Source organism: Lactuca saligna, chromosome 6, assembly GCF_052625555.1.
Source record: "Lactuca saligna cultivar CGN05327 chromosome 6, ASM5262555v1, whole genome shotgun sequence".
Classification (NCBI taxonomy): domain Eukaryota; kingdom Viridiplantae; phylum Streptophyta; class Magnoliopsida; order Asterales; family Asteraceae; genus Lactuca; species Lactuca saligna.
Genome location: NC_136422.1, coordinates 23,403,613 through 23,419,524, shown reverse-complemented (window position 1 = coordinate 23,419,524; position 15,912 = coordinate 23,403,613). Strand labels below are relative to the sequence as shown.

The 15,912-nt window shown below is 35.1% G+C and overlaps 2 protein-coding genes across 3 annotated transcripts; one reads left to right on the top strand and one right to left on the bottom strand.

Moving 5' to 3' along the window:
- The first annotated feature begins 9,460 nt into the window (after positions 1–9,460).
- LOC145000125 (Acyl-CoA N-acyltransferases (NAT) superfamily protein) lies at positions 9,461–11,399 on the top strand. The gene is made up of 3 exons (XM_078959284.1): positions 9,461–9,757; positions 10,738–10,860; positions 10,989–11,399. The coding sequence occupies exons 1-3, from the start codon at positions 9,604–9,606 to the stop codon at positions 11,204–11,206; spliced, it is 495 nt and encodes a 164-aa protein (XP_078815410.1). The 5' UTR covers positions 9,461–9,603; the 3' UTR covers positions 11,207–11,399.
- Positions 11,400–11,474: 75 nt separating this feature from the next.
- On the bottom strand, positions 11,475–12,997 carry LOC145000124 (DNA-directed RNA polymerase subunit beta). Of its 2 annotated transcripts, none has more exons than XM_078959282.1 (7): positions 12,813–12,997; positions 12,473–12,515; positions 12,278–12,370; positions 12,145–12,207; positions 11,953–12,048; positions 11,798–11,875; positions 11,475–11,744 (listed from the first exon to the last, which is right to left on the bottom strand). In XM_078959282.1, the coding sequence occupies exons 1-7, from the start codon at positions 12,932–12,934 to the stop codon at positions 11,697–11,699; spliced, it is 543 nt and encodes a 180-aa protein (XP_078815408.1). In that variant the 5' UTR covers positions 12,935–12,997; the 3' UTR covers positions 11,475–11,696. The 2 variants fall into 2 exon arrangements, with proteins under 2 accessions (XP_078815408.1, XP_078815407.1); XM_078959281.1 differs by having other exon boundaries at positions 11,475–11,730; positions 12,813–12,993.
- Positions 12,998–15,912: the final 2,915 nt, after the last annotated feature.

The following is a 15,912-nucleotide window of genomic DNA, read 5'->3' as shown; positions in this document are numbered from 1 at the left end:
TGATAATTTTAATTTAATTTAGATGGATGGATGATGAGATTTGCACTAACAAGTGTGGCTGTCTTTATCAACCTTGAAACATTTTCATGGTTGAATATCACGATCCATTAAGCTGGAACCACTAAGTTATCGGTTCTAAAGACAGTAGATGGACGTGTTTTATAAAAAAAACATAATTTAGTGTTATGTTCTAATAAAGTATGTTTGATCTATGCTTCAACGAGTTTCAATGGATGGATGAGTTGATGAAGCTCCTAAACAAGTCTTGGAGGTGCATTTAGTAGAAGATATCGATAGATCGAAGGCATTAATCTTTTAGTCTATTATTCCTTGGGATGATAACTTCAATGTGAGTTTTAAATATGTATTGTATAAGCTTGAAATTATCAATTATAATCATTTAAACAAAAACTACTACTGATAAGAATGATGATGAAAACAATTTAAACTAAATGGTGTTTGTAATATGCGACTAATATTTCATACTGATACGCTTAATTTTGTTGTGCAATTTAATTAACATCAAATTTTGTATTATTGGGTTAATTCATTAAAAAAAAAAAGTGTTTTTATTTTACTATTTCAGTTTCATTTATGTGGATAAATGTTTTCATACAAATTGAAAATACAAATTATTGTTATAAATTGACTTAAAGTAAGGATTATGAAATCTAATCATTAAGGAACAAAGTAATTCGACATATAATTTACATGTAATTTCACATTAAAACAAATTATCATAAATCTTAAAAGACCTCTTTAAATAAAAAACTAATATTGTGGTTAATTGTAAAATATGTATTTTAAATATAATAAATTAATGTTACAACTTATAACTATCAACTTAAAAAGCGGTATAATAAAAAAGATCATCAAACAGAAACTACTACTGATAAGATTTGATTTGATTGATTTAGGGATGTTTGGCTTAGCTTTTTAGAGGCTAGAAGATTTTTTTGGAAAAATTATAAAAATCAGGTTTTCCTGACTTTTTCAAAAGGTTGATTTTCCTTCTTTGCAAAATCCAAAAGTAGTTTTTAGAAGTTTTTTGTCAAACATCTTTTTCCTATGATCTTTTTATAAAAAAGACTTTTAGCCATTCAAAAGCTAAGTCAAACACCCCCTTAATAACTTCATCTTTACAATCAATAGATTTAATTTAGATTTTATAATTTTGCGGACAATATTATCCACCAAAATTGAGACAATTGATGAAATTAATGATTATTAAATCAACCAATTTGATAAAAGAATTTATAATAGTTTTGATGAAACAAAATATGATGAAAATAACTTCTACCTATGGAGTTCTTGAACTCAACCATTGTTAGTGGTTTATCCCTCACTACCTTAGCGACAATATAACTAATCAATGAAGGATATTACTAACTGGAAAAAGATTCACCATTTGATTTCGTAAGTCTTATGTTGTAATTTTTAACCTATATATATATATATATATATATATATATATATATATATATATATATATGTGTGTGTGTGTGTGTGTGTGTGTGTGTGTTAGTTATTTTATCTCCTACACATATGGTAACGTGAGCTTCAAAATTGAAAAAAAAAAATGAGTCTTCCTTTTGTTTAATATAGATTGTAAACAAAAACACTCGGAAAATGAGAGTTACATACCACAAAAAAGCAACTCTACATAGACCGGAAATAAGAATACGGGTAGAATATTACAAACTCATAACTCATCAAACCGGCCAATGTTTTATAACGAGTTAAGAGGTTCCGGTTATTTGGAGTTAATATTACAAGTGATTAATTGCAAGTTGCAACAAAATGACACATAAATGGGTTTATCAACATTTGAGGATTCTAAGAACCGAAAAATTATCAATATTTTGTTTATATGTAGTTAACTATTTGCATAAAATAACTAATTCTCTACAAACTAAATTTTTTTATAAAATATTTGCATCCGACGCTTAGCACGGGTAAACAGCTAGTATATATATATATATATATATATATATATATATATATATATATATATATATATAACACAACACCACTTATACACCACCCTTCCACCACCCTAAACCAAGTGGCTCCATCTTGAGTATTTGATTTGATATGAGAGTATGACTTCCTTGGGAATGTTTGATTTGATATGAGAGTATGACTTCCTTGGGGCATGTGAGTGCCTCACTAGACACTAGACTATATCCTTCCCTAAATCCTCACAACATCACCCAGCATCTATATATATAACACAACACCACCACTCTACCACTTATACACCACCGTTCCACCACCCTAAACCCACCCAACACCTCCCTTATAACCCCTCCTTAAGCCCCACCACCAGCCCATTTCTTTTCCTCATCGATTTCAGCTCGAAACAGAAGAAGAAACCGAAAACTGCCATCACCGGAACCCACTCCCACCTTCTGCCGCCCTCCACTGTCGTATGCCACCACCATGCACCGGCCATCTACACCTGCTGCTGTAAGTAACCTCCACAACCATCTTGTTTTATGTTTGATTCTGGCCCTTCTTCGATTGATCAGAAGCCACAAGACCATTTACATTTTTGTGTGTGTGTGTGCACGGTATCGACATGAAGCAACAGGAGGATTAATCATCCTGTTAAACAAACTTGATTTCAATTTAATTGATTTTAACCCTCGTTAGTATATTTTTTTTGTGTTCGTTATGTCCACTTCATTCGTATACCATCATAAAATCAAAGACCATATGATTTTTTTGTTCTCTGTTTACGAACTTCACATAGAAAGAAACAAATCAAACTCAAACTTCATTTTAATTTAATTGAAACCTACCCTCCACCGAAAATTCTTTTCAAAAGAAACCCAAAGTTCCGGAACTCCCATTCTAAAATAATTCTCAGCCACTCCCCTAAAAATTCTTTTCAAAACAAGTCCCAAACACCAAAACTTTCATTTCAAATAAATTCTTAAACCCCCTCCTTGATAAATTCTTACAAAATAAGTACTAACTCCCTAACATTTAATTCCAAATATTTAAATAACCCCTTCACATGGAATTTGTTTACAAAATAAATCCAAAACCCCAAAAGATTGATTTAAATAAACCATTTTAGTCTCTCATTTGGAAACGGTTAACAAAATCGGTCCTATTCAATTTATTTATTTTAACAACTCAACCCTATAATTTGACTATTTTACCAAACCAACCCCATACTTCGTAATTAATACCAAATATATCTTTTGGTTAAATAGGTAACTAAATAAATCCCGAGGGTTCGTTTTAGAAGCGACACATGTCAGTTTCTTGCGTCAAATATTCTTAATCCATTAAGACACTAATCCATATGTTCTAGGAGGCTTCCTAACACTCCAAGGATCATAAAAATCAATGCTTTAAGGTCTTGTATGTCCAATACAAGACTTAAGCTCAAGCTAGGCCATTTATGAAGAAAAGGAAGTAATTTCTCGTGCATGGACTCAAACATCCTCGAAACTTCATATCCATGACATATAAGCATCAAGGGACGCTAAGGACCTATAAAGTTGCCACCTTTATGGAGTCTCAACACTCTCACTATTAAGATCTTGGATAAATAAGCATAAAACATTAGATTTAGTAATAAGGAAACATAAATCTTGGATCTTGATTACTCAAATTGGTCCAGAAGTGTAGCTAAGGGTTGAAAATGAAACTTCCAAGCTGAAACTATGCTTCCATGGTGATCTCTTCCTCTTAAAACCACCCAAAACTCCCCCAAAAGCTCAAGAAACACAAAGAGATGATAGGGTTAGGCCTTTACTGAGTTTAGGGGCGAAGGAGGCTGGTTTGGAACTGTAACACCCTGTTTATTAAATAAATAAATAAATGTATAATATCCCTGAAATCAATAAGTATATAGCAAGGTGTTGGTCTCGAGGAGCTAATTATCATAATTTTAGAAGTTGGGGGGTAAAAGTGTATGTTTCGGATTTATTTCATAAATAATTGTGAAGGAAAAGACTACTTGGTAAATTATTGGGACTTAATTTGAAGAGATTTTGGAGGCTTAGGGGCTGAATGGTAACATATGGACTTCATTAAAAACAATTTTGTAGAGGAAGGGTGATTGGTAACTGTTGGGCTTAAAATGAAAGGAATTATAGGAGTAGGGGTCTAATGGGTAAATGTGGTAGTTGGTTCGAAAAGATTTTGATGGATGTGGACCATTCCTGCCATTATGGAATGAACTTTGTTAGGGCTCGGGTATTTATCTGTTCCATTGCCCTCAAACCCTAACCCTAATTATCACCATCAACCGCCACCTCCTTCTTCTCCTCCAGCCGCCACCACCATACCATCTGCCACTTCACCATTGGGAGGTCATCGCCACTGCCGGATGATGTGTGTAACCGGGGAAAAACCACCGAGACTGGTCGAGTGAAGTTGCACCGATTGGGGACCGGCGAAACTATCTTCGTGGTTGTCGCCATTTTTGGTGCCGCCATAGTTGTTAGAGTCGGAAACACCACCGCCATGCCTCCCGTGGTTGTTGAAGATGAAGATTGACTTGGGAGATCGTTGTTCTGATGGAAATGAGGGGGAACAAAATGACAACGCCACTATCATCGCTATCTCCGGTCGATGACGTCGTCGTTGTGCATCTACGTGAAGATAAAGTGCGTCGGTTTCTCGTGGATAGCTCAGTCAAATGTGTTGTCATGTTCGTGGGTTGTTGTCCCGTCGTGAGCTGCTGCCAAATGCCATGATCACCGGTGGTGCCTCCAATGTTGTCGCCTTCTTGTGCCCTGCCGCCAGCGTACGCTACCAAGTGGGTGGCTGTGTTATTGTTCCCGGCAAAGGATGTTGTGTGTGTTTATTTCATTGGAGAGGTGTTTGGTGTTTTGTTAGCCAAAATTCAAGGGAAAAAGCCACCACCACCACGGTGAGGTGGTGGCTGCTGCCATATACCACCGTCGGTCACTACTAGGGTGGCTACGTGTGTGTGTGTGTGTATTTATGTTAGTGAGTGTGTGTTATTGGGATTTGTGTTGTAAATTTTAATCGTGACAAAATAATGAAAAGAAAACTCATAACCACCACCATAAGGTGGTGGCTACCACCACCTACCGCAGTGTTGGGTGGCGGTGTGCTTTGTTTGTGTTTGGATTTCGTTTGGGATGCTTAGATAAAATGGACTAGAACCATAACCACCACCATGGGTTGGTGGCTGCCGCCGTGAGCCACCGTTGGCCACCACTACCCAAGGTGGTAGTCGGTGGTGCTCGACTTAGGAAAACCCTAATTGACCTACTGAAACACTAATAAGCCCAAGGACTTAGCTTTTGGGCCTAATTGGATTGTGATGGGTTGGGAACCCTAATTTTGGATATATGGGCTTTGGACTGTTAGAACCCGCATTTTTAAATGACTAGACTGGAATTATGTATTAAGCCTGACCACATTATATGTTTTACCCAATAGATTGATGGACTTAATGGATTAAGTCCCTAATGAGTTAAGTAAGAAACACTTAACCATAACCGTTATTTTATGTGAACACCTTAACATTTGGTTAGGCCTTAAGTTGGGCCTTTCTATTGGGTTTTGGTGATTGGACTATTGATGGGCCATCTAAGAATAATCATATGGACTAAGAATATATGGATGGGCCTTAGAGTAAGGTCCATGTGAGGGTTTAAGCCCAATTTGGAAAATTAGGCCATAGATGGGTCATAACTAGGCCTTGAGGATTATGAGAGTTTGGACCACTGGAATACCAAGTGGTTGGACTAGACTAAATGCGTGGGCCTTAAGATAAGCCCATGTAGAGGTATGGGCCTAATTTAGAAAATTGGGCCATGTGTTGGGCTTTTGGTCTATAGTTTGACTTTTAGGCATTTGGATTAGGCCTTGGACTGAATAAAGCTAAGTTAGGGGTAAAGTAGTCTTTTTACCCCAAGCATGGACTTATGGTTACATATTAGAACCCAATTATTAATTGGGTGTCGTTTTGATGTTGACAGTTCGGGAACCTATCAACCAGCAGCTAAAGTTTTATCTGCGGGACTTCAGCAGTGTGAGGTAAGTCTCCTGACCATACCAATGGGTCGAAGGCACCAAGGCCGACCCATTTTGTATTATGTGGTACACTAGTTGATGTAGTGATATGTGGCATACCAGTTGGTTATATGATATATGATATGTTATATGTTTATGTGATATTTGCACGAAAAACCATAAAAGGAGCCCATGACACTTGGATGTAAGACCATGTGGGAGAGCCCATGGATTTTCAGGTAAAGACCATGGGGGATCCCATACCACTTGGATGTAAGACCATGTGGGGGAGCCCATGACACTTGGATGTAAGGTTATGTGGGGGAGCCCATGGTTTTCTAGGTAAAGACCATGGGCGGAGCCCATGGCACATCGGTGTAAGACCATGTGGGGGAACCCATGGCATCTTGGAATAAGACTCTGGGAGGATCCCACGGCATCCTTATATGTTTATATGCATTGTTTACGTGATATGTGGTATATTAGTGGTTTATTTTATGTGTGATATGCTACTTGTCTTTGTGATACTTACATGAAAGACCATACGGGTGCCCATGGTACTTAGGTGTAAGACCATGTAGGGGAGCCCATGACATCCTGGAGTAAGACCTTGGGAGGAGCCCATGGCATCCTTATATGCTTATGTGATTGATATACCTTATATGACTGATATGACCTATGTGATTAATATGGTTTATGTGGATTATGTGGTTTATGTGGATTATGTGGGGTATGCTCTGGGAACTCACAAAGCTTCATGCTTATAGTTTTGTTTATTGTTTTCAGGTATCATTGATTTGGAAAAGAATGGCTTGGATTGATTGCAGTGTACACACCTATGATTTCCGCAACAAATGATTTTGAGACTAACTAAATGTTTTAGTTAATGATGTTTTGGAATGTTTGAAATAAATGGTATCAATGTTTTGGCTATAATAAAAATAAAAATTTTACCCTTGATTTTTGGGTCGTTACAGGAACCCAATGAAGTTTATGGGGTTTAAATACAAATGAAACCCTAAAAGATTGTGGGCTTGGGTTGCAGCGTATCCCACGCCGTGACCTCCTAATGCTCACGTCATGAGCTAAGCTTAAATCAGAATGTTAATTGATTGTTGCTCACGTCGTGGCCCTTCTATGGTCATGTCGTGAGCCCTAGTTTTTTCCAAAAACCATGCATTTGATTCCTTGAAGCCCTAAATCGACCTGATCTGGAAAATCGGTTGTTACAAACAACATCATTTATATATTTAAAAAACATATATTTGTAAAGATCTCAAATGTATTGTTGTATTATGCATAGCGCACATGTAATCGTCTAGTAATATTTATATTAGAACACATCAACCACATCAATGACTAATAAACACTTGATGACCTATAACATTTACATTAGAACAAATCAACCATAATAATGACTAACTTGAATCTAAGAATAATGAATCCCTAAATTTCTTAGAATGAAAATCACCAAAGGAATTGAAACTAGTAAATCATCAAAGAAATTAAAATGTAAGATGTCAACAAATAAAATCAACAGAATAATTGAAATAAACAAATCAATCCAATAAGAGAAAAACGTAACATATATGCGAACAAAATCATCAAAACAATTGAAAGCAACCAAGTGATATAATGGAAAAAATGTAATAGGTCCATGAACATATAATGCATCAATAAAATCAAATTTATATTGATGGTAACATTTCAAGAACAAAATTCAATATGTTTAGACATCATCAACCCAAGCACATGTCCAAGAACTTAAGCTACCATATTTTCTTTTATATATATATATATATATATATATATATATATATATATATATATATATATCATCAATCTAATCTTAATGAACCATTAATTATCCAATGGGAACAACAATTTTTCCTTTTGATGATGAAAAAAGAACAAATAATTCAAAACTTTCTCTTAATAGCATTTTGAACCCACTATGTATCTATATTGTAGGAATAACAAATGCCAGACTTTGCAAATCACTAACATAAATATGAAGAGGAACCGGTTGGGTTTGATCGATAGATACAACCTCTTCGGAGGCATAAAATTGCCTTCATAGATAAGGGTTCGGTAGTAGATACTATATTATGTATCCGATATAGTTGCCTTTATGTTTTCCATGTAGAAAGATTCTTTAAAACCAACCTCTTTTCTAGACTTGCCAAACGTGTATATTGTGTCAAAACATTAAACAGATTGATAGAGCTTAACCCTAATCTGTCTCGTTTAATTAACATGTCGTTTCCTATCAACCTGTTTATTTTCCGGTCGATTGTGTATTATGTTTCGAGTTAAGGGTATATCTTGAAATGTGTCATGAAATGTGAGGTTGAAACACTAAACATGTTGAAAGAGTATGATTTAGGTAGACAGAAAGGAAAAAATAATAGTTAGGAAGTAGAATGACTAAATTTGTAGTAAGTTTAGAAGAATAAATAGAATGAGTATGAGTTGGGAGGCGAAGGGAGGGATCATTATGAGGATGGAGTGGTCGAGGAGACTATGGAATTTAGAAGATAACCATAACACTGGAAAAAAAAATCTTCGCCCAGACGACTAAGTCGTTTCCAAATTACAAAACGACTCAACACAAAAGTTTTTTTTACATATGGTTTTGGTTTTAGGTCTTTCTACTTTATTGAAAAAAAAAACTTACATATAAAAAACAAGTCATTTTCGATTTGAAATTTTCAACCCTAACCTTACCCGTTTAATTTTATTCAACGAGTTTAACAAAGCAATTTTATTCAACGAGTCATTTTCGACTTGAAATTCTCAACCCTAACCTTACCCGTTAACGCAACAAGCAATTTTATTTAACGAGTTGAAAAATCTTACCCAAAACCATTCATTTTGTGTTGGGTTTGTGTCGGGTTTCATGTCATGTTAGTTTTTTCCACCTCTACTCTTTGCCCTAAATCTCCACCCTATTCTCTTTTAGAAACTTTATTGTTTTGGTTGAGGGGTTTTCAATGAGGATGAGGGTTTTCAACTCCAAGGTCGATAAACAATGGAGGTTAGTGTTTTCGATGGATAAAAGGGTAGATAAATTTTGAATGGGGCGGCAAGGGATTGTGGAAAAATTAAGGGTGGGTGATGATGGTAAGTCACGAGATAGTTTGAGAGAGATGGCTACATTAATCTTGTTATGAACATAAGTTTAGACTTAACGAAGCTTAACAAATGGAGTCGATCGTAAGAACTATTTTGTAAGGGTTTTTAAACTTACGGGCCATATTTGAAAGCAATTCCTCATAAAAATCAAACCTAGTACGTTTTTCCAAGAACATGAACCATTTATGTAATTTTTACTATAATAATTTTGTTAAGCATTACCAAGAACAAAACCATAAGGACTAGAATGTGACAATAAGAAGTCGAAGGGGGTAAAAGTAAATAAAAAAGACGTAGACAAGCCACATTCACGCCCCCATTCCCAAAGGCCCATAGAGTAGTCGAAGCTTAAAACAAGGCTTTGTTTGGCAAGAAATCCCTTTTGGCTTTTACCCACCACAACACAATCGAATCATCATCGCCTTCATCTCCAATCCATACGATCAACCAAGAAGAAATATGGGAGCCGGCCGTGCTGTTTCAATCTCATTAGACGGCGTTCGTGACAAAAACTTAATGCAATTGAAAAAACTCAACTCCGTTCTATTTCCTGTTCGATACAATGACAAGTATTACGCAGATGCTCTTGCCTCCGGCGAATTCACCAAGCTAGGTATTCTTTTTCTATCTAAGATTTTCTTATAAATCCCACATCTTTCTCCTTTTTCAATATTTTACGTTTGCAAATGTCGTCTGTTCTGTGTTTTTATAGGTTATAATGATGGGGTTTTTAGGTTTCTAACCATGATTGTTATGTTTGTTTTGCTGATATGTTGAATAAAATTGCTTGTTGCGTTAATGGCATTTGAGTTTCCAAAGAAAAAAGATTTAATTTGATGTTTGATGTCAACCCTAGTTCTTCCCAAATTGCCAAAAAAAAAAAAATCATGGTTTTGTTTTCTAAGTTTGAAAACAATTGCATTTCTTGATTTAATGTTAAATGTAAGCTAGGGTAATTAGCCCTTAGGGTAGGCAGATATAGATAGTCATGCTTAGTGGTAGGTAGATGTTGACAGTCATACCGACGATAGAGGTAGATGTTGATAGTCATACCGACGATAGGTAGATGTTGACAGTAATGCTTAGTGGTCGGTAGATGTTGACAGTCATGCTGATGAGAGGTAGATGTTGACAGTCATGCCGAGGATAGGTAGAGGTAGGTAGATTTCTATAGCCATGTTAAGTAGATGTTGACAATCATGTAGATATCGATAGTCATGCTTAGGGGTAGGTAGATGTTAACATGAAAGTCATCCTGAGGGTAGTAGGTAGATGTCAACAATCATACTAGGGGTATGTAGATGTCGACAGTCATGCTCAGGTTAGCAATTGCATCACATAGACGAACTTTGCAAATGAGGAAACGAAGCGTGGGGGTAGGCTACTCATCTACCTTGATATTTCTCTCCACTTGAGATATCTATTTGTCTTCTAGGCTCCACCAAAGCTTTGTCCCTCTTCTCTTCCTCACTTCTAACTCTTCGTGTAATAACAATCAATGAAATTCTGTCGTCGATTTTTTTTCATAACAATGTATTTTCCCCAATCACAATCCATAAATATTCTCTAAGCTTCCATATGTTACCTTTTCAGCATATTACAATGACATATGTGTTGGCTCAATTGCATGCCGCCTTGAAAAGAAAGAAACTGGCGTTGTTCGTGTTTACATAATGACACTTGGTGTTTTAGCACCATACCGTGGCCTAGGCATCGGTGAGTATCATCTAATTCAAGAAATAGCAATGCATTTTACTTTCATTTATTTTTATGTATTATATTATTTATAGCATCCTACTTTTATTTCTTTTATATTATACCTTTTATTTAATGTTTTATTATAGGTACAAAGCTGTTGAATCATGTTCTTGAATTAAGCCAGAAGCAAAACATTGGTGAGATTTACTTGCATGTGCAAACAAACAATGAAGATGCCATAAGTTTTTACAAGAAATTTGGGTTTGAAATCACGGAAACAATTAAAAATTATTACACAAATATCACCCCACCCGATTGCTATGTGGTTACAAAGTACATTCCCCAATCTCAATCCAAGAAGTAAATGTGGTTTTGAAGTGAGAGATTATATCAATTGGAAGCTGATTCTTGTTATAAGATTGAATGGAGAGTAATTGCTAAATATTTATTTTGTTTTTGAGGGCTATATTTGTTCTTGATCTTTGTTTCTTGAGAATGATCATCTTTAAGAATGATATAATATTCAAAGTTGAATATTTAAAATTTGGTTTTGTTTACTTATGGGAGTCATTTCGTTGTGGATTTGGTTATTGCATTTTAAATAATACTTTAATTAAAAAAAATTAACAAGATTTAGTGTAACAAGATGAGCTTCTTATATTATCAAGTATACATGATAATGAGTTAATGAAAACAAATATATGTACTCTAGTTACCTATAATTTATTTATAAACATATAAAAATAGAAAATGTTGAAACATTTATTCACAAAGTTCCACCACCCTATTCACGGTGGTTTTTCAGTATGCCACCCCACCGGAAAAGCTATCTCCATCATGAAGAAGAGATTCCGTCAGCCAATAACCATCCCAAAACCCACCAACTCTCTGAAACAATAACACTAAAAAAATAAAACACAAAATAAAAAATAAAAAATAAAAACAAATAACATACTTGAACCATTGTAAACTGAAATGTTTCTTCTTCTTCGGGTCGAGCCCCACGTATCCAAACTCTCTGCTTGTAACAATTCTAAATCACCAAAAAAAAAACAATTTACAAAATAACTTATTGATAACATATGGTTAGTGTAAAATGACGAAACTAACCTCCTCAACATTTAAAGTGCTTAAGATCTTTCTCTCCTTGTGATTTAGTAAAACGCGATATGTTGAATGGTGGAAAATTCGTCTGAATCGCTCAAACTGCTTGAACATGAACATGAACAGAAAATAATTCGATTAATGATAGTATGATACAGAGATTTTGAAGAAAAAAAAAGTTTTATGTTGATTACTAACCTGTCCCAAATCAAAAGAAGGACCGAAATACAGAGATCTTTCAAAAGGATCAAATCCAGCAAACTGCAATTCATGTGAAGTTCTAAAATCATTAGAAAAAGAAGAAGAATTGGATTCGAGAAATAGTAATTACCCTGTACATGACTTCGACCCCATAATCTGGACGTGGTTGATTATTGAACATCAATGCATCAAGTTGGTACTGAACAGATTCTTCTGCACTAAACTACATCCATAGATTTTAAGTGTAGATGTAAAAATTGCACTAAACATTGAACATAGTTAAGATTCAGAGACGATTTGGTTGATTAGAAGGTTACACACTTACACTTAATCTTGGGCCAAAAGGTCTCTTCCTGCGAGATTCCAACCTGTAACCAATTTCAATCATAGATTAAACATTGAATGTTAAGGTTGATTCAGGTTATTTCATCAGAAAACTGATAGAAAATTGATATACTCGATACATAACGATTCAAAAGGGCAATTTTCTTCTTTTTAAGCAGATTGTTGTGTTGTGGTAATGAAAAAAGTCGAATGTATTTATGAAATTGGGGAAATGATATAATCAAATCAAGGATTAGCACAACTTTCTCCCCCAATCGATGACCAGCTATGAATCAAAAAACCAAAAGTGAGGATTGAGCTAGGGATTTGAGAGGTATTACCAATCGACAGAAAGGAAGTCTGGAACATCGGCAGAAGCTGTGAAGCGGGGAATAACAGATTTGGTGTTGCTATTGAAGGATTTGGAGAAGAGTGATGACGAAGATGACAACCACAACGACATCTTTACTTAGAACAGCCTAGAAATAACAAATGAAGAGAATTTTGAATGGTCGTTGTTCTGTTAGATGAAGTCCAAAAAAAAAAAAAAAAAAAAAAATCCTCGTTTAATTTGGGGGAAAATATTTGTCCAAGTAACTTCGTGTGTCAATATCGAATTTGAATTTTCTTGTTTTATTATATGGAAAATGTGATTATAGCATAATAAACTTTTGTTATTTGTTATTTATTTGATTTGGTGTTTAAAGTTTTTTTTAGCTATTAGGGTCGAGGGTATTCTTCCCCCAAGCCACTCAATTCAACGTGTACATCAACTTTTCTTTTTCATCTCTTTTCTATCTTTTTAACCCACAATTAAGGATTAGAATTTGGCCCGAAAATCGAAACCCAACCAAACCGAACCGGATTAACCCGAATTAACAATTCGATTCGGTTTTCGAGTATCTATACGAGGCTTATTCGGTTTTCGGATTGTTCGGTTCGGGTTACCCGAATAAGGGCTTAACCGGGCCAAAAAGACTGAAACCAAATTTGAAAAGTCACAATTTTTATTCCTATCGATCGATAGCTTATTCGGTCCGCTCTTTCTGTCATTACTCATTACCCAACAAACATGGGAAAAAAACGACGAGGAAATCGATCGATATCACAAAAAAAACGACTGTTTTTTGTTTTGTTTTTCTCCTGATTGCAGACTAGTTGGGTCATTTTTCTCTTAATCGAGGTTTCAAACAATGATTGAAGTTTGAACTCCGTGTCCGATTGTTTGGCTCCCATTAAACGTCTTTCTAAGACCTCTTGTTGTTCTTTCATATCTCTTATTTCTGCAAGTGCTGCCTCCATTTGGCTTTGAAGCGTCCCTGTGTGGAGTAGGGTATCTTCGTGTAGTCCGTCCAGACGACGAATGTCTGCGGCGTTACCCTGTACAGCAGCATTGATCTCACGAATTCAGACTGCTTGAACTCCCGATTGGTAGGTCTGGTTGGCTATTTTGCCCACAATGACAGGAAGCGCTCGATCGGTTGTACTTCCACCACTGGCGTCGTAAAACTCCCAACACATGCCAAAGGGAGGGCGTACACCTTGTTGTTGGCTCCAATGGTGGATATGGCTTCCCCAAACGGGAGTGGGACCTTGGTAGCCTATTCTAATTGCGTGAGATCGGGGAGCTAGTGGGTTGATTATTTCCGGCTCTGAGTCTGTTCCATCAGCACTTTCCTCTTCTTCCTCCATAGGCTCTTCTTCCTCTTCAACTTCCTCTTCGACTTCGAATTCCTCTTCGGCTTCCTCTTCGAATTCCTCTGGGTCTTCTTCCGGATCTTCTTCTAACCATCCACCGTTACCTTGGTTCGGGTAGTAGGGATCTTCCGGTATATAGAATCCGGCCATTTTGTCTGTACTAAAATAGAGGTATGAAATTTTTTATAAAAACTTGGGAGAAGAAAAAAAAAAATTATTCGACGACTTCATAAATTTAACCAAATTTTGAGGTTTGCACGATTATTATTGTCCTTATGTTTTTAAAACACTCCTATAGTATTTCAAATTTGTAAGTTTGGTTCTAGTATTTTTATTTGGTAAGTTTTTGACTTGTTGCCCACTACGACCATTCCTCGACATACGTTGGTCACATCCAGGATAAATATAGTTGATCAGGCTATATTTATTCTCGATTTGATTACATACCCCGAGGCCTAGTCGTAGTGTCTCAACTTGCCTTAATACTTTTTATAAAACTTTGCTATGATACGAGACCTTTGCATGCGTGTACTTATATATATATATATATATATATATATATATATATATATATATATATATATATATATATATATATATATATATATATCATTTTTAATTTATTAAAAGTATCGTTTATAAAAAAAAACGTTTTGTCAGAGAGTTTTTGGTCCCTTTTCATTTATAGTTTGTATATCTTATGTGGTTTGATATATTTAGTTCACTGTAAACAATGATCTGATACCAATCTGTCACACCCCCAAACCAGAATGGCGGAAACATTCGGGGGTGGATGACTTCACGTAGTATCATAACAGTTGAATATTGTAAAGAAAGTAAACACAACCATCATATATATAACAAAAATTACATTGTTTGTGTATAATACATGTTTCAAAAGAATATTAGAAATATGATGATTTAAAATGTTTTGATAATAGACGCTTTAGCGTTTCATTCTCCAAAAGCTGATGGTTACATGTATTACCGATTCCCTGAAAAATACAAGTAGTTTTGAAAAAGTGTCAACAATTAAGTTGGTGAGTTCATAAGTGTTTTTGTACTGAGATTTGTATGTCTTTTAGTAAAAATAAATGAATATGTTTTCCAGAAAATCCAATATTTCCTTTCCATAGCTTGAAAAAGTTCCAAAGGCTGGAGTGCAATAGTATCTTTCGTGCTTAAATGATGAAAGTGAATTTATACTCAAAATATGTATTTACTGAATGCATTCAAGAGTCTAATATATCAAACTTATTTAATACTTCCGTGCGAGTTTTATAACCATGCAATTGACTCAGACTGCCTGTAACAACGTTCTTCAGGCGTTGCAATGTTATGATGTTTGTCACCCAGACCTGCGGTCTAACCGTGGCTAACAGTTTAGGTGCAGGATTGTCAATCTTGTATAGATCTATACACAAATATCACGCTCTCCCTCCAAGAGATTATGGTTTATAATACAGAGCTTGAAATGCGTACTTGAGAGTACGTTAAAGTTGAATATCTTACAACACTTGGTATCAATATATTTATGAAAGAAAAATCCATATTTCATGTAGATGAAAGTATTTCATTTTCACAATGTTTATGTAAAGATGAAATGAATAACTTGTAAACTAAACCCATTATAGTTTTTCCGAAAATGTGTACCATTTTGTGATAAAAACTCGATGTAATACTAACTTTGTATATAGTTTATATGTAGATATCGAACTTGTTTAATTTTTATGAAATGTAGGT